General features: G+C 40.7%; 1 protein-coding gene across 1 annotated transcript; it reads left to right on the forward strand.

Moving 5' to 3' along the window:
• The first annotated feature begins 224 nt into the window (after positions 1-224).
• LOC108919679 (receptor activity-modifying protein 3) lies at positions 225-21,565 on the forward strand. The gene is made up of 4 exons (XM_018727884.1): positions 225-252; positions 13,121-13,150; positions 13,455-13,608; positions 20,667-21,565. The coding sequence occupies exons 2-4, from the start codon at positions 13,132-13,134 to the stop codon at positions 20,920-20,922; spliced, it is 429 nt and encodes a 142-aa protein (XP_018583400.1). The 5' UTR covers positions 225-252; positions 13,121-13,131; the 3' UTR covers positions 20,923-21,565.
• Positions 21,566-23,444: the final 1,879 nt, after the last annotated feature.

Here is a 23,444-nt window from a genome sequence, read left to right on the forward strand (position 1 = left end):
GGGCTGGGCGAACGGACTCGCACTGGGAGAGCCGAGCTGAAAGCCTCTCTTCCCTCCTGCGAGTGGAAAGCGCTCGCGCTCCTCAGACACCGACGCAGAAGAGGCTCCCTGAGCGCGGGATTCATGCCTTTTCAGTGTGGACTGTCGCTGCGGAGCGGAGCCCCGTTATGTGTGTGGGACTGAGAGCGCCCGACATCGGTATGGATTCAAGTGCCCTCGTTTTTATAAACCTTTTTGTCTCAGTGATTTTCGGTAAGTACAGCTTTTCACGCAGAGGTTTCACGACAAAAATCTGAAACACAAGGAGGCACATGCAGATCTGTCTGTAATAATCAGATCAGTGTTTTCTTTTTCCAAATTAAATAACAAGCGCCAAAAAAAGGTTATTTTCAAATCCCAGGAAGAGATGTGATGCTGAGGACTGAATGAGCTTTAGTGGAAGGTGAAGATTTACAGCCGCAACATCTGGATTTAGGATAGTGTCTTAAAAATAAAGTTTTTCGAGAGAGCTGAGAAGGGACATTCGCTGAGACCGATGTGCCTGTTCCTCTTTTTCACTGAGAATAGAGAACAGTTATGTTGGCATGCATTTATACATTTTATGTAGAAATATTATTCCAGCACTCAAGGAATAACCTAGAGAAAAAACTACACTTATGCCATGTTATGCTGAACTCTAAATCTGTAGAGAGCTGCATTACACTATTTCTCTTGGGGAAGTGAAACCCTTTCATATACTGTAGTTGCAAAAGAAAGACAGGATACTCTCTTTGAGTATTCTCTAGTGTTTTAGAGGGAAAATACCCAACTTCAGTTGTGAACCATATATAAAAAATAATAATAATAAAAATAATAATTACCACCACTTTCTAAAACTTCCTCCAGGATAAATGCGTTAAAAACTGAAAGTTACTGTGGTGAACAGTTTTAAATTAGTGTTTAGGAAGTCATGTAATGAACAGAAGACATACTCAATTTAGTGTAAGAAGCCAGTTAAGTGTGGTCAGAATCACCTGGGATATGTGAGAACTAGTGCATTTTACATTTATTTACTACATAGACACTTTTCTCCAAAGCCACTTACAATGAACTGTATGTAGTGTTATCAGGCCACACACCTTATTCACCATGGTGACTTACACTGCTAGATACACTACTTACACTGGGTCACTCATCCATACTCTCTCTGTCACTCACCCTGTGACACCATGCCACCCACAGTAATGCGAAGATGGCAGAGCACATACGAGTTTAACAAAACAGTTTCTTGTAACGTGATGGGTGTGTTTCGGCAGGATGCCTTCATCAGCACCATCATCTGATTAATGAAGTATGTTTATCCCTGTTTTAGTATTGCACTGTTTCATCTCTATGAGAGGGTGATATAATCTTCCTAACAGGAATACTCAGGCTGGGACTGCATGAGCTGCTTCACTTGTTACTATTATTACTTTTCATTAATTATATATGTTTAAGTGTAAATGTTTATATATTTTAGCTTCAGAATTACACAAAAAACAGCACTCGCTCTTGCTCTTGTTGTCATCAAAGATTTTTTGAGTAAATCCATGAACACCTACAAAAGTGGCAGTCAGGGTAAGCAAGCTCCCATGAGAAATGGTATTTCTGAATTTATGACTTTGGAAGATGAGTCTTAAGTTTTAGCCCTGGGTACCACACAGTGCTATCAAGGGAAATAAATAAATCTGCTGGAATTGTTTGTGGGTTGCCAGAGCCACGACTGTACTGTAGTAGTACCAAGATGTGAAACTCAGTGTGAAAGGGAGGCTTTCTTACATTCACAACAGGGGGACAGAGTTAGGGTAAGATGCCCCTTAACAACACTTTCCCTCCCAAGCCTGGGGCAGAAATGAGTCCACATCTCCTTTTAAACAGGAGATTAGTTCCATCAGGGAGATGGGTGGCCAGGATTCCAAACTCCAGCACCAGTGATTGTTGAATGTTAAATTATTTAGTGACCAGTGTTCTGTAAGGTGAGGGGGTGCGGTGGCGCAGTGGGTTGGACCGCAGTCCTGCTCTCCGGTGGGTCTGGGGTTCAAGTCCTGCTTGGGGTGCCTTGCGACGGACTGGCGTCCCGTCCTGGGTGTGTCCCCTTCCCCCTCTGGCCTTACGCCCTGTGTTGCCGGGTAGGCTCCGGTTCCCCGTGACCCCGTAAGGGACAAGCGGTTCTGAAAATGTGTGTGTGTGTGTGTGTGTGTGTGTGTGTTCTGTAAGGTGAGGGGGTGCGGTGGCGCAGTGGGTTGGACCGCAGTCCTGCTCTCCGGTGGGTCTGGGGTTCAAGTCCTGCTTGGGGTGCCTTGCGACGGACTGGCGTCCCGTCCTGGGTGTGTCCCCTTCCCCCTCTGGCCTTACGCCCTGTGTTGCCGGGTAGGCTCCGGTTCCCCGTGACCCTGTAAGGGACAAGCGGTTCTGAAAATGTGTGTGTGTGTGTGTGTTCTGTAAGGTTTGATGTGATGCAGTGCAAGCTGTAACACTGTGAATCTCAAATCACTTAATTTCCAAAATGATCTGATTCGTACTGGACCCGTAACATCCTCTGCTTTGTGTAGATGTGGTTTCCTTAAAAATTGCATTTGTGGTACAAAGCTTTTCCTCTGCTTGACCCTTTCACAACCTTTTCTGAAGATATGGATTTTAATGTCGCTTTTATTTGAGGAGGGAAGGAATTCTGGAAGCTTCTTGAGTGGCTTTTGTCAGATGCATCCATCAGAAAATATGCAAGATGCAAAAACAAGAAGGTGCTGCACAAGTGTTGAGGAGCACTGAGCCATTGGATATTACCACTGAAAATGTATCGATAAATATATTCTTTATCATTTTTGAACACTAAAACAACTTAAATGAAATAAAATATATAATGTGCAGCCTAGTGGGGGCGCAGTGGCGCAGTGGGTTGGACCAGGTCCTGCTCTCCAGTGGGTCTGGGGTTCCAGTCCTGCTTGGGGTGCCTTGCGACGGACTGGCGTCCTGTCCTGGGTGTGTCCCCCCCCCTCTGGCCCCACGCCCTGTGTTGCTGGGTAGGCTCCGGTTCCCCGCAACCCTGTATGGGACAAGCGGTTCAGAAAATGTCTGTGTGTGTGTATGTGCAGTCTACAAAGTACAACTTCAGTTTGAAGTGAAGTATCTTACATTTATACAATTTTGGGATTGTAGATAGGCACAATTAAGTGAAAAAACAAATATTCAGAATCAGCCTTCTACATTCCTCCACCTCGACATGGTTGCTGGTCCCACACACAAGACGTCCAAAATCAAAAAGAAAAAGTTTTTCAGTTCTGGCTCCAGTGCAGTAGAATGACCTCACTCTATTCCTGCTAATCCCTCTGAAAATTCAAGAATAGTCTCAAAATGCATCTCTTTCAGACTCATTTCTCCCTGTGTCTTCATGTGCTCAATAAATGTGTATGTTTTATCTTCAGAAACTACACAAACACACTTGAAAGTGTCTAGAAACTCTGCAGTGTCTGCAAATTAAACATTTAAAGTTAAGTCTTTTCAGTACAATCAGAAGATTATGGAGAAAAGAATCATTCCACATTTTGTGTGCAAATTATTTTAAGACTGCAATTTTATTGCACCATTTACAGCCAAACTTCCTCTTCAACAGTCCACAAGTCACAGGGTTCCACTTCAGTGTGCAGTTCAGCTTCACATTCTCAGCTGCTCTTCATAGTGACAGAGAAATGAGGAAGAGCTCACATCTGGAAATTCGAAAGCCGCACACTCGGAAATAAACTCTGGCCTCCGGATCTCAGCAGTGAGTATTTATGCACAAAAAACTTAATGTCAGACAAGGGGTGGTGGATGGGGGATTAAGACCTCTGGGCTGAGTGTTTATTAGGAAGGACATCCTTGCCAATGCCCTGTCAGAACCTTTCCTGAGGTTGTTTAGGATGTCTTACACAGTAATAAGGAGTTCAGTGTGTATCTGTATCAGTCGTTGTCTCATTATTAGTAAGACTGGATATAATGGTTTTCATTATACTTACAAGTTTTTTTTTTTCCCATAGAATAGTTATAATGAATAGCTCTGCTGTTTAATAGGATAGAATATATTCTATTAGACAGGAAAATAATTCATTATAGGAGAATCTGTCTAATAGAATAGTTAGATGAATAGTTCTCCTGCCTCTCAGAACTTCCTTCACAAAAGGAACATGGAGATGATATGATTTTAAGCTTAGCTTTCATATACGTATTTATTTTATTGTAAGTCATTATTTTACAGAATAAGGCTTAATGGACCAATGATTGAGGTTGCCAAGATGGTACAGTACATGGAGTTTTTGCCTCACTGTTTCTTGACTGTAGGTTCTGATGTGGCTTTGAATCCAGCCTGGTCTGTGCAGAGTTTTCATGTTCTCCCCGTGTTTGCATGTGTGTTTAAAGTGGATTGGTGACTATTTTGCCCGAAGTGTGTGTGTGTGTCTGTATGTGTAAGTGGATGAATGTGTGGGGCTGCTCTGCTGTAAACTGGCATCCCATTCAGGGTCTACCTTGACTCATACCCTGTGTTTCTGGGAAAGTCTCTACACTACCATGACCTTGCTCTGGACAAGTGGTTATCAACAATGGATGAAATGGTGACTGGCTGAACTAAATTGTACCTTACTTAGTAGCATTTAAGCAGTTAAATTTAGTGGAATCTGAATAAAGAGTAAATTTGTTTCTGAATAGGTGGTCTTTACTACTCTTTTTATGTTTGCTCCCGATAAAGGTCAGCCACAACAGTCTCAGATGGCACCCAATTCGACATGAATGTCAAACATCTCGAGGGGAGGAATGGATGGAACAGCTAATAGCAGCTTAACTGGTCAGCTTGCACTGTTCCTCTGCCTCAGTCTTATCGACAACGTCACACACTGTGCACATGCAGATGTCCCTCACATTTATCTGCAAATTAACTTGACCCCATTATAATGTCTAATAAGTCATCTCAAAGAAGACCGGAGAGACTTATTGTAGAAACTAGACAAGCTTTGTGAGTAAGAAAACTTCATGTTGGTTCATGTTGTTTTTCCCTGCATCATTGATTTGTACTCTTTCTAGTCCAGGATTCCCTCATTAAAGAATTTGCTGTTGTTTGTTCTGAACTGTTAAATCACCTCTGCCTGCTTTTGCACCTGTGCATCTCCATCTGAATAATTAGAGTAGATTTTGGCACAGCACTGAGATGCAGTCCTTAAACAACATGGTTTTGTAGACACGCCAAGTGAAAAACACAATACATCTGCATCAACACTAGCTATCATAAGATAAAACGTGACCTTTCAAATAGCATTCATTATAAAATGCTCGCTTAAAAATCTATATTGCCTCCTGGAATTCAATCACTCCCTCTATACTGACATTATAATTTGATAATGTAATATAATGTATTCGATAACTCATGATTGTATTATAAAAAAAACACTTCTTAGTATATGTACATACTGTACATTTAAATTTACCAAAGTCAAACCAGCCTCCTGAAAATTCTGGCAAAATAGTAACACAGTTCTAACAATTTGTAAGCAGTCTGAAATGCGGAACAGTAATTACAGCTTAAAGAAGAGCTGTAGTCACCTTCAACTTACCAATAAAATTAAGCCTCAAAACTATTATTACAGGTGGTCCTGGACTTACGATGGGGTTACATTCCACGAAACCCATCGTAAGTTGAAAATATCATAAGTCGAAATATACCTAATACACACTTCTGTGTGACAAACTGGAAGATGCAGATAGCTTCCGCTGCCCAGCATCACGAGAGAGTATCGCACCGCATATCGCTTGCCCGGGAAAAAAATCTAAATTCTAAGTTCAAAGTACGGTTTGTACTGAATGTCTATTGCCAGCTCACCATTGTAAAGTTGAAAAAACGTAAGTTGAACCATCATAAGTCAGAGACCACCTGTATTTCATAGAAGAATCTTAAAGACTTAGCATCTGCATATTGATGTTGGCTTTGAATGTCGACAGTCTTTCTTCTATATTTAATATGAGTGAACATTTATGATGTTTCTCGGCATGTTCTAGAACATTTTGGTGTGGTCATATTCAACTACTTAGTGAAATAGGAGAATAGGGGTTTATGTTTACAAGTTGCAATCAGACAGAAAGATGTGGCTGTTGAGAGGAGACCGGATTTTAAATGACTGCAAGTACTCTTTATCTGACCTCCTGAATAATGGTTATCATAATTTTATTTGCAAATTCTCTCTATCACTCAACATCCAAATACTGTGCAGAGGATTGCAATTTTACGCTCTTCAATTTCACCTCTGACAGCACTTTGTTTTATATAGTCATTAGAATTTTCCTGCACAACATCAGCAATACTGTTCACCAAGTACATAAATGATATTTAGACAGCAGGTAGAATATTACTTAGAATTGGAAGGTCCCAGGTTCATAACACCACTCCTGCTGTAATGCCTTTGAGTTGGGCGCTTAATCTTAAATTGCTCCAATAGAAATTAACCAGCTGTATAAATGGTTAAGTACGTAAGTGCACATAAATCAAAAAGGGTATGCTGCGTGGAGAAAAGGGTCACCTAAATGAATAAGAAACATATGTTATAATTTAGTCACAACAATGTTTTTTATTTTTTTAATTGATGTTACATTACAGTACTTAAAAATCCAAATGTACTTAAGTTGAGAGGCCACATATTCTTATGCTAATATACACTGCCTGGCCAAAAAAAAAAGTCACCACCTGGATTTAACTAAGCAAATAGGTAAGAGCCTTCCATTGGATAATTACTGCAGTGATTAATATGTTTCAGCTGGCAACAAGTTATTTAACCCTAACTGATGCAGTGAGTAGCTTCTCATTTGTTAAACAACCATGTCCAAAACAGAGATTCTTTATCTCCCAGCTGGCCTGTCCTCTTGTCACGATCTGTCAATCAAACTGGACAGCTCACTCATTTCGCCTACCTCCTTGGCTAAGAGTCTGGGAGAAACGATTGACGTGAGTCTGTCATTCTCTCTGCACATCGATGCCTCAACTCGGTTCTGTAGACACATCCTGCATAATATTCGTAGGATCCGTCCCCACCTCATTACTGACTCCACCCAACTACTTGTCCAGGCCATGGTTACTTCCCATCTGGACTACTGCAACCCTCTTCTGTGTGGCCTTCCTGCTAATGCCATCAAACCTCTGCAGCTTCTACAGAATGCTGCTGCACGAGTTGTGTTTGATTTGCCAAAGTGCTCCCATGTATCTCCTCTACTCATTTCTCTCCACTGGCTTCCTATAGCTGCCAGAATCAAATTCAAGACCCTGGTTACTGTCTACAAATGCATCAATAGAACTGCTCCCAGCTATTTACAAGACTTAATCAACCGCTACACCCCAGCCAGACCCCTTCATTCATCTACTTCGGCTCACTTGGTGGTCCCGGGCATGAAAGGTAAAGCTTGGAGGTTCTCGGTTCTGGCTCTGTTGTGGTGGAATGACTTTCCCTTGTCACTCAGAACTGTGGAAACTCTGTCTATATTCAAGAAGGGTCTAAAAACTCACCTTTTCCGGATCCACTTTGCCCAAGATCTTTCCAGCTCATTTACGGTGTAATTGTTCATGCGTTGTAACTTCATAGCATCTCCTGATACAACCTTTATTCAGCCACTATGCCGGCATTGTACTTGCTTACTTGTGTATCTTAGAATATTTTTTAAAAAAAATGGTGGGAGGGTATCAGGATTTGTTAGGGTGAGGAGCTCAGTCACCCGGGGAGGAGCTCGGAGTAGAGCCGCCACTCCTCCGCATCGAGAGGAGCCAGTTGAGGTGGCTCGGCAATCTGTTCCGGATGCCTCCTGGACACCTCCCTGGGGAGGTGTTCCATGCATGTCCCACTGGGAACGCCTTGGGGTTCCCCCAGAGGAGCTGGAGGAGGTTTGCGGGGAGAGGGAAGTCTGGGGGGCTCTGCTTAGACTACTGCCCCCGCGACCCGGTCCCGGATAAGCGGAGGAAGATGGATGGATGGATGGTATCAGGATTTGTGTATCCTGTGTTTTATGCACCTACTTGAACGATGAACCTCGGTGCAGCAAGTGGTAGGTAACAAACTAGGTTTACTTGAGACTTTCATGTCTGCAGCTATGTCTCTTTCTCTTAATGTAATGCATATATTGTACTTTTGCTGAGATGTATGTTGCTTTGGACAAAAGCGTCTGCTAAATGAATAAGTGTAAACGTAATGAAAATGTAAATGTCAGAAGACATATCCTGTGGTTGTGGAAAAGATGTTACTCTGTTTCAGAAAGGTCAAATTATTGGCCTGCATGAAGCAAAGAAAACAACTAAGGAGATTGCCGAAACTACTAAAATTGGGTTAAGAACTGTCCAACGCATTATTCAAACCTGGAAGTATAGTGGTGAACCATCATCTTCGAGGAAGAAATGTGGTCGGAAAAAAATCTTGAATGATCGTGATCAGAGATCACTTAAACGTTTGGTGAAATCAAATCGAAAAAAACAAAAGTGGAACTCACAGCTATGTTTAATAGTGAAAGTAAGAGCATTTCCACACGCACAATGTGAAGAGAACTCAGGGGATTGGGACTAAACAGCTGTGTAGCCTTAAGAAAACCACTTATCAGTGAGACTAATCGGAAAAAAAGCCTTAAATTTGCTAGGGAGCATAAAGATTAGAGTTGAAAAAGGTCATGCGGTCCGATGAGTCCAGATTTACCCTGTTCCAGAGTGATGGGTGCATCAGGGTAAGAAGAGAGGCGGATGAAGTGACGCACTCATCATGCCTAGTGCCTACCGTACAAGCCTGTGAGGGCAGTGTTATGATCTGGGGTTGCTTCAGTTGGTCAGGTCTAGGTTCAGCAACGTTATGTGCCCAAAAAATGAGGATTGGCCACCACAGAGTCCAGACCTTAACCCCATTGAGAATCTTTGGGATGTGCTGGAGAAGACTTTACGCAGTGGTCCGACTCTCCCATCATCAATACAAGATCTTGGCGAGAAATTAATGCAACTCTGGACAGAATTAAATGTGACATTGCATAAGTTTATCAAAATAATGCCACGGCGAATGCGTGCCATAATCAAAGCAAAAGGTGGTCCAACAAAATATTAGAGTGTGTGACTTTTTTTTTGTCCAGGCAGTGTATTTGGATACTAAACATTTTCAGTCCATATCAGTTCATGTATGCCCTTTTGACACAAGTTGTTTAAGTATTTTTTGAGAAATTGCAGTTTTTGGCATGAATAGTATTACATAAGGACTGAAAGCCAAATTAAAGTTTCCACTAAAAGGCTGTGCATAGAAATCATAGGATTAGTAGAGGCATAACTCAATTATATATGTTAAAAAAAACCAGTGCTCTTTATTGTATAACAATGTCAAAATGCTGAGTCTGCAAGTAATTGTGTGAGAACAAGGATCTGGTAAGGAAGCATTGATTACTGTCCTCAGTATTCTGTTACAAGCAAGCTAGATTGATCTCAAAAACAAATAATTTCAAAGGCAATAAAATCTTTGGCTGCTTTGCTCCATAACTGTATGTTACATGATCCATGAGCAAGGGTAAAATAAAACAGCTTTAAAGTGGCCTGCAAGTAATTGTATAGAACAGAGGCAGTGTAATTATCTGGCCAGTTTCAGTTTACTGTAGTTATTTAGTCTCAGATACTTGATGAATATTCATGTGGCGAACTGGCCACCATTCCAAAAATTAGAATTGGATGAGAGACAATTCCATTTACATTTCATATTTGAAAACCTGGTGTGTGCAGTGTCATGCTGTAATGAGAGAATATTCCGAATCAGAATCAGAACGAGCTTTATTGCCAAGTATGTTCATACATACAAGGAATTTGTCTTGGTGACAGGAACTTCCACAGCACAGACAGAATGACAGTGGCAAGATAGATGAGAAGATAGAGTATGTGAATAAGGGATGAAAAATATATAAAAACATTCCACACAAGGACCACAATGTCTTCGAAACCTGTCCTCTCAACAGCAAACATTACCCAAAGTGTGTTTACGGGCAAGCCCCATGTTCCCTCTGTACTATCCTTTGTTTTAAAATAACACAAATACTCAATGAAATTACAGTCGAGAGCACACATTAACTTAAGTTTAAAATAGAGTGGCACAAGGGCTGGCTCATGAGTGGGTTATATCGCTCCATTGAGGGAATTACCCAGCTGTATAAATGGGTAAATAATTGTAACCTCAACACTGTAAGATGCTTTGGAAAAAAGCGTGAGCTAAATGAATAAATGTAAATGTAAATATGCTATTACAATACAATATTATATTATTATGACACAGCTGCATTTAAGGATTCACATAAGATGTGTCTTTGATTGTAGATTTAAGATTTGAGTGTTTCCCTTTGTCACCCTTTAAAAATGGGTGGAACACACTCTGTCAACATTCTGTGCCTGAGGGAAATATGAGAAATTTAATGGCTCATAAAGGTAGCAGAAAGCAAGTTAATAGCCCCCTGTGAAAGTAGGAGCACCTTTCCCAGCCATGGATCCTTACAGTTTATTAATGTATACTCATAACAGACAGTTTAGTGCCCCAACTTCACCTTGCCAATTTTGTGTTATTTCTGTAACACTTTTGAACCCTAATCATCTCTCTGTATATCCTATATTAGGACTAACTCACCATATATGTTGCTTCCACTGTTGTTCAGCTGCAAATCAATGAAAATCTGACAAACTAATAAATGATAATATTATCTCAAATAATGATGGTTGTGATAGTCTGAAAAAAAATTTCTGAAGAAATTACTGAAATTACAAGAACACTGGGAATGATAAATTCAGTAAAAGATCTGAATTGATCATTAATTTCCTGTTATTGGAACTAATTTCAGTTCTACTACTCATTTTGACTTTATCAATAAACAAAGGGAAAAGTATTGAAATTTTCTATGTAGCCTCTATCAGAAGATAACTTCAACTTCCTGCCCATATACAGTATACTTGATATTATGTGTTATTCAGTTTTACTCAGCAAATCACAGTTACCTTCTATAACAAACAAGCTGAATACATTTACTAAACATTACTTTCAGAGGCTAAGTGAAACTGTAAATACATTGATTATTAACAAAGTTAACCTATAAGGCCTGAATTCATGCAAGTTTTGCAGCAGATTTAGCAGAATTATAATAACAATGTTAGCTGGTCCGACACTCATGTCAAATTAAACTAGTGAGCGATGATTTTTTTTTTCTAAAAATTTGAATTAATAACTGTATTAATATTATTTGTTCTACCCATATTGCAGAAATCCCTTTAGAGAAAAACGAGATAAGTGCATCGGTGAATGTCAGCTCAACAAACCATTCGTATGCGTAAGGTGATGTTTTAACAGATATATGGTATGATTCAGCAAAGTGCCGTGAGCATTTAGCTCAGCAAGCTTTTATCCTGGCCCATCATCTATTTCAATAAGGCGACATCTCCTTCCACAGAGCTATCAGAGACATCCTCACACTGATCACACTTATATCCTCATCCAAGAACCTGGAAGCTTCTACATTTAGCTTGTCCTTCAGTAGCAACAAGGCACCCCCATCTCACCGCCTCCAAAGAGTCGTTCATCATGTTTATTGGTGCCAACGACACAGTTGTGTTTCCATTCGATCCGTCTTTCTCAGGTTAATAGTGAAAGAATTCTTTATCAAGGTAAAACAAGCTGCCATAAATTGAAATGCGGAGAGAAGTGCTAAACAATTGTAGTACAAGGCATCAACCAAGTCCTTACCTCTGTGATGAGGATCTGTGGCAGGACTATATTGCCATTAGCAGGAAGATTAAAAAAAATGAAGGGACACTTCCACCAAACTATGAAAAGTCTTGGCAGAACTTTCCTCAGAACTGCTGAATCCCTTTCAACTTTTAAGAAGGGTTTCATGACAGAGCTCTTTCAAACCCACTTCTGTCCTCAGTCTCTTAACAACTCCATAAATTTGCATCACATCATCTGTCACAAACCCCTTCTTATGTCCTATCAGATTCAATTCTATGTCGCGGCAAACCAGAGCCTAAGCTGGCAACACAGGGCGCAGGGCTGGAGGGGGAGGGGACACACCTGGGATGGGACACCAGTTCCTTGCAAGGCACTCCAAGCAGGACTCAAACCTCATACTCACCACAGAGCAAGCCCTGGCCAAACCCACTGTGCCACTGCATCCCTCTAGAGGAAACTTGATAAATGTAAATGTAAATTAGCTGACCACAATACCCTACTATAAAGACAAGAAGTAATGTAGATGTTGTCCCCACACCTTTTAACTTTCTGCATATTCAATGGTGCAGAAATGTATTTGCCCTCTTTCCAATTTTTCTACTTTTGCAGCTTTTTGACTTTAAATTTGATTATTTTTTGTCTGTTCTAGCAGTATATGAGCAGAGCCCGAGAGAGAAAAATGACACCAGTATTGTTAGGTCATTTTGTTGCTGTGAAAGATATGTGCAGGTATAGAACTCATGGCCTTGTGCCAGAAAAAGTCATACTACTACATCACGTCCCATCTTCATCCAATCATGTTGAAACCTCTGGCATATGAATTGCTTCTCTGGATTGCCTGGTCTACTCTGCTCTTTTGCTGCCCTGATTCTTGTCTCAGATGAGATTCTCTTGATTTTCAGGCAGTTACAAATAAGACATTGCCTGTCTCTAACAATGCAATCACCACAATACATGTACCACACCAAAAGTACAGACAACTCATTTGTAGTGTTATGCTTTTTCTGCATGGTCTATAGATCAGGACATTTTCAAAGTGCAAATACAAATCACTAAAAATAAAGGCTGAGTTGTGCCGTGGACTTGCTGTAATAACAAAATAAACAGGGAAAAGCTGTAAATGCTGTTAATGTTCTATACCCTGTCACTTTTATTTGGTGGTAATGACAGCATGAAAATGCAGTTTCTAAATAGAAAAGATTGAAAAATAGAATTATGATCATTATTCAAGCTGATGTCAAGTATTTGAGTTTAAATTTGTGATCACTGTTTATACCTATTTCAATGGGATTAAAAAAAAAATAAATCATAAATGCATGTACCAATTTACTTCAGAATGCGAAATTCCAAACTTAAGATAATGTGTTTTTGTTTTTCAGTCAATACTGTGATGTCAAATGGATTGTCTGGTGAGTAACAAATCTCAGATGAGAGCAACACCATAACAAATTAAAAAAATCAATAATGCATGACTCCTTTTAGCATGATTTTATAATAATAATAATAATAATAATAATAATAATAATAATATGGTTGGTAATGAAAATGTATGTAACTATACATACACATACATACATTAGTATTTTGTCACTACAAGTTGCTTGCATGTTAATGGATATTTCAGAACTTGATATAACGATTTTACTTATTACTTTTTGTTATATTTTGGTTTTGTTATATTGCTACATTACTTTTTTACCATTTCAAAAACAGAGAATGTTAATATAAAGAAATGGGAAACGTCCCGTGCGACTTTGTGTAATGAGACAGCCCTGCTGTTGGAGATGGAAGAGTGTGGGGATAAATTTAAATGGGACATGGAGCTCATACATCCAATAAACTGGTGCAACCTGACACATTTCATCCGGTAAGAACTCTCTTTTCTTTACCAACATACAGTGCACAGCAAAGTACCTTATGGTTTTAAATAGATTTTTGTAGGTCACAAAAATACACATCTACATAAAATGACAAAATCTTTTTTTCAGATATAATGGTCAGCCAAGCACCAAGATAATACAAGTGTTTCATCCTTATTATACTTCTTGCAGTGTGATAGTTGCTTTTCAGCAAAGTCTATACTCATCAGGTTACAAGAAATATACCTGTTTTGGTAAGCTCATGTTCGGGCTCACATCTTCCCTTTAGTTTTCACATATACCAGGGGGTTCTCACCATCCAGCCTCTGAACTGGAGTCTAACACATGCTGATGGTGGCATCCCACCAAAATGCACCTGCAAACATTATGCTGCAAACATTATCTTTTTCCTGACAAGTTTGTCCTGGGAAATACCTGGGTAAAAGGTATCTTTATCCTAATCCTTACAGTAAAACGGTCTGGTCCAAGCTTCAAGTAACAATTTTTTTTAAATTTTGATCTCAGTGTAAAACTCCTGCAGTGACCTCAGTGGTCTCATTCTCAGTTAGTCACAGAGCATGAGTGAAGAGCTTTCATATTGCCAAAGAAGCCTTTATTGACATTCCTGTCCAGTACTACTTCTTCCTCCTCAGAAAGAAGCAGTGAGTCAAATAAATAAATAATCGACCTCTAATCTTACTTTCCCAGATGAGCAGAAGTGAATAATTAAAATATAATACCTTTCCACTAAGTCATGGAGTCTTTTAACATGCTAATTCAATTCCCCTCACCGTTTCTAGCAATCAGCGTGGTGGAGGTTCCAAAGATCTCATTTTGGGGTTGACTCACCAGAGCAACAGAAATTACATTTACATTCTCACGCCTTTACGGTCCATTAGCAGTGTGCTCAAGTGACTGGCTGAGCTGAATTTGTTTCCCTCATGCTTTGAGAATCCAGTCTGCGTTATAAATACTCTTACACAAGGAGCAAAGATTATTTTTCACTATAAACAAATACACACACACGCACATTTTCTGAACCGCTTGTCCTATAAACAAATATATTTCATGTAATGCGCTATTTGCAAAGGTGAAAAATCTTAGTTTCCACAGATTGTTTTTATTTAGTTTAGGAGCTGGCTTTTTAAAAGTTATAAATGAGTGTCCTGTCCCTTTTTTGAAGCCAAAAGAAAAACACAAGACAAAAACAAGTGGAACACGTAATTAAAAGTATAAGCCTTCAGGTTGTCTCCTGCAATTCACATATTTAATTAATTACTTTAGCTATTGATTTTTTAAGTTAAATAACTCAATACATTCACAAAGAAGGCATGAGTGCCTCACAGCTCCTGAACCGTCAGTTCACGTGTGAGTTCAATTCCAGTTCAGTCTCTGTGAAATTTCTTACCATGTTCACATGGGCTTCCTATTGGTGCTCTGGTTTTCTCCCACACTCTAAAGACAACCCTGCATTGAACAAGGGGTCATTGATAGAGGGTGAATGGAAAAATAAATTCTAGTTCCCCCACCTTTCCATGTAGCTTTTTTTTGGTGGAAGACATTTTAAAAATCACACTGGTGGTAATTCCTAGTAACTGAATGCACATTTGGAAAGATATGAGTAAATTCAATAAAATATTTTATCACTGTAATGGTCTGAAATGTCCTCCTTTAATGATGAGGGAAGACTTTGAAAAAAACCACAAAAAGCTACCAGTTGTGATTAATTTCCTTGTCGTGATAATGGAATCTCATACTAATTTCAGGACTGAGAACAGTTTAATTATTAATGGAAATAGTGAATATGTAAAAAAGAGAATTCTCAATTACATTTGTCATCACCAAAAAGGATTAATAAAATCCATCTTAAGACTCTGTTTTAAAAAGCAACAAACTTTTCAACCTGAAACTTTCCTATAGTTAAACTGAGAAAAGAAAGGACTATGAGGCTTATAGGATTATAATGGATTCATGTACTTGTAAGTACTGTGCGTATATACAGTACTGTATACTTGTAAGTTGTTAATGTATATTCATCGGGGCAGCATGTAAAGCTGTGGTTAGGGCTGTTGACAGTCTCAGGTTGGAATCCTGCACTTGTAGCAATACCTTTGATCAGAATTTAAAACTGAACTGATACAGTAAGAGTACACTGCTATATACATGGGTAAATCATTATAAATTTTATCTAATGTAACACGTCTATTTGTTAAAAAATTGGGATCTTTTTATCTAATAGGGACAGCTGGTAATGTAGTGGTTAAAGCTACTGCCTTTGGATATAAAAAGGTCGCAGGTTTGATTCCCACCTCTGGCTATAGTACCCTTGAGCAAGCTGCTTACCCTAAATTGCTCCAGTAAAAATTACCCAGCTGTATAAATGGGTAAATAATTGTAACCTTAACATTGTAAGTGGCTTTGGAGAAATGCATCAGTTAAATGAATAAATGTAATAACTAGAAGAACTAAACTGTTTGGGACATGCATTCATTCATTGATGGAGTTTTAAAAGCAAATGAATTCTGTCAATATGTACTTATAACAAAAACCTTGATGCTGAATAGTCTGACTAAGGACTACACACACACACACATTTTCGGAACCACTTGTCCCATACGGGGTCACGGGGAACCGGAGCCTACCCAGCAACACGGCGCAAGGCCAGAGGGGGAGGGGACACCCCCAGGACGGGACGCCAGTCCGTCGCAAGGCACCCCAAGCGGGACTCGAACCCCAGACCCACTGGAGAGCAGGACCTGGGCCAACCCACTGTGCCACTGCGTCACTGTGCCCCCTGACTAAGGACTAGTTTTATAGAAACACATAAACAAAGGTTTTCATATCTATGCAAGGCACTGGGAATTTGAGACAATCTCTTTTTGATAGTTGCAGTCTTTCTGCAAGCTTTTTTCAAAGCAAGCTAAAATTTAACTATTAATATAGCTGAAAAGTTATACTGGAGCATTTTAAGGTATGAATATACAGTGTGGTAGTGTGATGGGTTCAGCTGCTGCCTGCTGTGTGGCGGGTCTGGGGTTCAAGCCCTGCTTGGCGTGCCTTGCGACAGAGTGACGTCCCATCCTGGGTATGTCCCTTTGGCCTTGCTGCCTCTGTTGCCAGGTAAGGCTCCGGCTTGTCGCACCCATGCTTCGGATGAGCAGTTGTTGATGATGAGTATAGGGAAATTTTTTGCTACATTATACAATGTTATGCTGATTAAGTAAAAATCACCATCATAATAACGAATAGCACAGTGTAACACTGCTGTCCAGTGACTTAACTCTGCGTTTGGATGTGGGTTCACATCTTGCTCTGTCTGTGTGGAGTTTGCATTTTCATCCTGAGTTCACATGGGTTCCCTTCCACAGTCAAAAGACATGATTTCAGGTATATTGGCAATTCCAGGCTTCCTTTTGTATGCCCTGCAATGGGCTTGTGTCCTGTCCAGGGTGTATCCTGGCTTGTGCCTAATGTTTCCTCATATTAACTTCTACATATGACATATGCGCATATTACAGCACCCCCTGTACTGCTGTTGGAAACAGGGATTTTAGGAGATTACTTTTTTGTTACATGTCCATGTTTTTTTACATACGAGCACATGCTTCTCAGCCTTTTGGCTAAGATCAAAGTATGATATGTGTGGGAACACTATCTTGAAAAAGGCACACACTAAATAAATACTTTTTCAATATAAGTGGAACCTGTGTTGGCAACTCCTTGTTGTACCAATCCCACCCACAGTTTCAAACCACACATAGGCATCCCACACCATGCCCTAGAAGCAAGACTGGTAGCACTACATAGAGTTCATTGGAATTTGCTGTGAATAAAAAAGTGTCTGCAAAATAAATAAATGTAAATTACCTTAAAGGAATAGGAGAAGTTGAAAGAATAAAATATAGCAGTAACCAAGTGGCATGTCCAGTGATTAATGTCTCTAGGGACCTAGACTACATGAAAAAGAGGAGTGGTCCAATCACTAGTCCCTGGGGCACCAAAGAGTAAGGCAATGATTCTGTACCATACAGCAGGAAGATACATAAATTTGCGACATAAATCATGACAAAAGAATGCAGTTAATTTACACAGAGTGGGCTGAAGGATCTCACAGGTCACTGAGAAATTAGAAACAATCAACATTGATAAGAAGTGGGCAGCTGTTAACACCAGGGACAAAAACGCAACCAGACTAGGATCCAGGAGGTCACTCAACATGTTATGAACAATGGATATCTAACGTACTGAACCACTTTATACATAATCAATGCACGGGCAGCTGGGAAGCAGTATGAGAAACGCCACTCACCAGTAAATGATGTTTTTGGGATACACTCGGAGGTCATTCCTGACAGGAGACCTGAATGTGATCCACTGCTCTGTACTAAAAATTCGATTTCTGCTGGAAACAATGCCTTCTCTCATCTTGAGTCAGATGTCCCCTGCTGACCATTCCAATTTCAGTTTCCAGGCTGGCATGTTTTGCTTGCAGCAGTTGTATATGGTGTTTGCTGTCGCCCACATTGTGTTGCAACGAGAGAAGGTGGCAACACACTGTTCTGCATTGGGGAGCATGGGGGAAGTTGGTAGTTTCATCCACAATTTTTTCCCAGCCTAACTGAGAACTTCTGCTTCTGACTTGTAATTTTTGAGATAACTGCATGAAGGAGTTGGTGAGCCAGAGGTGTGCTCCAAGAGGCTCTCCATTTTGCTACAACTGTTGCCTTGGGTTCACGTAATTCTTCTGAGGTCATTTTAGATGGCAGTTTCTTCTGTAACATCCAAACATTACATTTATTCATTTAGCAGATGCTTTTCTCCAAAGTGACTTTCAGTGAACTCCATGTAGTGTTACCAGCCCACAAACCTTATTCACCAAATTGACTTACACTGCTAGATACACTACTTACACTGGGTCACTCATCCATACATCAGCAGAACACACACACTCTCTCTGTCCCTCACACACTATGGGTAGACCTGAAGAGCAAGTGTTTGGACTGTCGGAGGAAACCAGAGCACCTGGAGGAAATCCACACAGACACGGGGAGAACATGCAAACTCCACACAAACTGAGTGGAGATCAAACCCACATCCTCTTGTTATTATGTATGTAGCATGTGCTTTTGAAATTATATAATACTGTATGTTTTCAGTGCAAGACTTCTTATATGGGTATTCCTCAACTTGCAACTCAAAGACTTACAACAGCTCTGCCATCAACCTTATTATATTATTTTTACATCTCAGTGTTTACTCATAGCATCTATCGACAAGTAATTCTTAGGCTGGGTGTGTTACTGTAAGGCACCATATTTTGTATTGGCTCAGTCAGAATGTTTATCTGCAATTGAGTTTTATTTATAAAAACATTCTTTTATCTGCAATAGCATATAGTGAAGGTGAAAATATGAGTATTCTAGTGGCACAGAAATGAAAAAGTGAAAGAAATCAGATTTAGAAAAGAAAATGAAAAATAACAGTACAGCATGGAAATATAAGTGTATTACTGTACTGTATTTATATTGTACACACACACACACACTGTCTGAAACTGCTTGGCCCAAGTGGGGTTGCGGCAAGCTGGAGCCTAACCTGGCAAGACAGGGCGCAAGGTTTGAGGGGGAAGGGACACACCCAGTACGGGACACCAGTCCATCACAAGGCACCCCAAGCAGGATTCAAACCCCAGACCCACCAGAGAGCAGGACCCGGCCAAGCCCACCGTGCTGCTGTGCCGGCCATCCCCCCAATTTATATTGTATTATATTATTATTGTATGTTATTTTAACTTGGATAAAGTGTGAAATTAGTGGAAAAACATAACCAAGTTTTATTATACAACACAGAATTCATGCCTGCCAATTGCTTATATATCCTTATGGTTTAGATACAGTATTATTTACAGTATAAGGGGGTTTGCAACTTACAACAAATTCAGTTTATGATGATGTTGGAATGCAGCACTGTTGTAAGTCGAGGACTAACTGCATGAAAATGGACCATTGATATTACTAAGTGCATTGAGCTGCTTTGTATTGTTTTGTGGAGATATTTTTTGGTCTACTCAAAGAGCCCTTAGCATTGTAGCCATGCATACAACCAAAATGATTTGAAGTATAATCACAGTATGCTTTATTTAGTAATTCAGTTTTCAATTGTCCTATTAATTGTTTAATTGTTCAATTGTTCCAAAGGACAGGAATCACAATATGAGCATACTAACATTGCTTCACATCCACCTTTCCTAATTTAAAGAGGAATGGAAATTCTGTTCAGGGGCCTACAATACAAAACACCTAGAGCCTCAATGAACCCAGAGAGTAAACGATAAAGCATAGCCATGTATATACACAAAGCAGTTTTTTCTGCACACATGGAAATGACAGAGGGGAAAAAAGCCCTCAGCTGGGAATTGGGACTGAAGAATTTTGAGAGATCAGTTGCAACACTAATGAATGTAGGAAGATATGCAAAGCAAATTTGAAGCAGAAAATTATGAAAATCTTTTTGTAAATCTTCCCATATAATAATAATAATAATAATAATAATAATAATTTTGATAAGACTGATCTGCAGTAATCAAACATGATTTTGCTTTTTCCACATCAGGGACTAATTGTACATTTGAAGGTTATGTTGAAAGTCCTATATATCCTGTAACAGAGCATATTGCAGACTTCATACAAACATAGATGGCTTTTAAACACACACACACATACAGTGTGTGTGTGTGTGTGTGTGTGTGTGTGTGTGTGTGTGTGTGTGTGTGTGTACATGCAATAATTTACCCATTTGTACAATTGGGTAATTTTTACTGAAGCCATTTTAGGATAAGTACCACAGCCAAAGGTGGGAATTAAACCTTTACATTACCAGCTATACCTATTTGAAATGATGTTTCTTTGTCTCTAAACAATGCGTTTCTTTTTAATAATAGGAGTGAGATTCTGTAATGGGTTTGATGAATTGCCATGTTCATGTGAGAAAATGAGCTTCATTCTCACTGTCTCCCTGGAGCTTCTAAAAGCCTAACACCCCTGTTTCTCCCCTCCACCACCAACAGGAAGTACAACCACTTCTCCAACTGCACGGAAGGTAAAGCCTTGAGAACAGGTTGCTACTGGCCCAATCCAGTGACACAAAACTATGTTGTCCGTGTGCACCGTCATTTCTTCTCCAACTGCACGCCTGATCATGTGGTCCTGGCAGACCCACCAGACAGCACACTTGCCGTCCTCATCTTCATCCCTGTCTTCCTCGCCTTGGCAATGGTTGCACTGGTGGTCTGGTGCAGCAAGCGGAGTGATTTGCTGGCATAGGCTATCTTGCTGCTGTGAAGATCACACATTGGTTCCCGAGAAGAACACCAAAAAGTGATTGGAAAGAATCAGAGCTATATTTGAAGTATAAGGAACATTTATTTTGAAGTATAAAGAATTTGGAATATAAGGAATACGTCTATATTCCCAGACCCCAAACATTACACCAACAAATAACTTTCTAAGGACTTCTTGAAGATGCTACATCCATCCCAAGACAGCAAGTCTTTCATTTGTCATGAAATGATCAACAGTTGGCTGTCTACTACTGACAGTAATGAGTAATGGGATTTTATGTGTGTAATGCTGTGTACTGTATGTAATACTAGTCTGTTTTTTATTTACAAGCTGGCCTGTTACAGAGCATTCTCTAAGCAGTTGCATTTATGTGTTCCATTGACAGAAGCCTGTTTCTGTAATGTTCCTCTGCTGAGAGCCCACTGCTGTGTACCTAATACAATAGATCTCCAGGGTACTGGAATTCCTTGTTCTGTGTTGTTTTATGGCTTCATTGAGGCTTGTTGCCTGCTTTGTCAGCATCAGTATCATTACTCTGAACAACAAGACTGCATTTGAAAGTTGAATATTATGTTATGTCTTGTTCTTGTTTTACCCATCTTTAAATTCTAGTGGGAAAAGCAGTAAGAAGGGCAATAAATCACTGTCAAATAAACAATACCATATCATAATTGTTTCAAAATTTCAAAATGATATGATATGCCATCATGAGCAGACTGCTGGTATCTGACAATACCAGAACTGCACTGCTATTTAGCATCTTCATTAAACTGCTAAATTTAGTGTTTAGCGAATATTGTACCAGGTTGTTTAATGTGAAGTCCAACATCCCTAGCTGTGATCATAGATCATTTAAAAACTTCCCTTTCCAAAGTCTAAAAATTGACTGTATTAGACATGAGTTCGTGGAATATCACCTCACTTGGGGGGAAGGAGCTGGAACTGGTGCGGGAGGTTTAGAAATACCAACTAGATATAGTGTTGGCTCTGAAACCAAACTCCTCGATAGGAGGTGGTCCCTCTCCTACTCAGGAGTTGCACGAGGTGAGAGGCGCTGGGCGGGTGTAGGGATACTCACAAGCCTCCGGCTGGCTGCCATACAGTTGGAGTTTGCTCCGGTAGACGAGAGGGTCGCCTCAATGCGACTTAGGGTCGCAGAGAGGAAAACTTTGACTGTTGTATGTGCTTATGGACCAAACAGCAGTTTGGAGTATTCGGCCTTCTTGGAGAAGGTGGGAGGGGTTCTGGACAGGGCCCCACCTACAGACTCCATAGTCCTGCTGAGGGACTTCAACGCTCACGTTGGTAATGACTGGGAAATCTGGGGGGAGGGGGGGGTAATTGGGAAGAACAGCCTGCCCGATCTAAACCCGAATGGTGAAATGTTATTGGATTTCTGTGCTAGCCATGGTTTGGCCATAACAAACATCATGTTCGAACACAAGGATGCTCATAAGTGTACTTGGTACCAGAGCTCCTTGGGCCAAAGGTCAATGATTGACTTTGTAGTCGTTTCTTCTGACTTGAGGCCACATGTTCTGGACACTCGGGTGAAGAGAGGTGCTGAGCTGCCAACCGATCACCATCTGGTGGTGTGTTGGATTAGATGGTGGGGAAAACTGATGGACAGACCCAGTAGGCCCAGACGTTTAATGAGGGTGTGCTTGAAACGACAGTCAGAGGACCTTGTCCGGAATGATTTTAATTCACACCCCCAGGAGGGCTTCTCCCATGTCCCGGTGGAGGTAGGGGACATGGAGTCTGAATGGACCCTCTTCAAAACCTCCATTGTGGAAGCAGCCAGGCACAGCTGTGGCCAAAAGCTTGTTGGTGCCAGCCAGGGCGGCAACCCGAGAACCTGCTGGTGGACACCGGTGGTGAGGGAAGCCGTCAAGCTGAAGAAGGAGGCCTTTATAGGGCATGGTTGGCTCTGGGGACTCCTGACTCAGCAGACAGGTACCAGCAGGCAGAAAAGGCAGCAGCGGCTGTGGTTGCAGAACCAAAATCCCGGGCATGGGAGGAGTTTGGAGAAGCCATGGAAAACGACTATCGGTCGGCTTCAAGGAGGTTCTTGAGAACCATCCGGCAGCTCAGAAGGGGTCGGAGGAGTTTCGCTCAAGCTGTGTTTATCAGGAGTGGAGAAACTCTGACCTCAAATGAGGACATTGTCAGGAGGTGGAAGGAGCACTTTGAAGAACTCTTAAACCTGAGTGATATGGCTCCCTTACAGGAGTCAGGGCCAGAGGCTTTCGGGCTGTCAGAGTCCATTTCCCTGGTGGAAGTCATTGAGGTAGTTGGTAAGCTCCACAGTGGCAAAGCACCGAGGGTGGATGAGATCCACCCGGAAATGCTTAAGGACCTGGATGTTGCAGGGCTGTCATGGTTGGCACACCTCTGCAATGTTGCATGGACCTCGAGGACAGTGCATTAGCAAACTGGGGTGGTGGTCCCTATCTTTAAGAAAGGGGACTGGAGAGTGTGTGCTAACTATCGGGGCATCACAC

This window comes from Scleropages formosus, chromosome 16 (assembly GCF_900964775.1).
Source record: "Scleropages formosus chromosome 16, fSclFor1.1, whole genome shotgun sequence".
Classification (NCBI taxonomy): Eukaryota; Metazoa; Chordata; class Actinopteri; order Osteoglossiformes; family Osteoglossidae; genus Scleropages; species Scleropages formosus.

Excerpts from the sequence above, each read along its gene's own strand:
- LOC108919679 (XM_018727884.1), top strand. Across the intron at positions 13,609-20,666 it reads AACCTGACACATTTCATCCG|GAAGTACAACCACTTCTCCA; the intron begins GTAAGAACTCTC and ends CACCACCAACAG.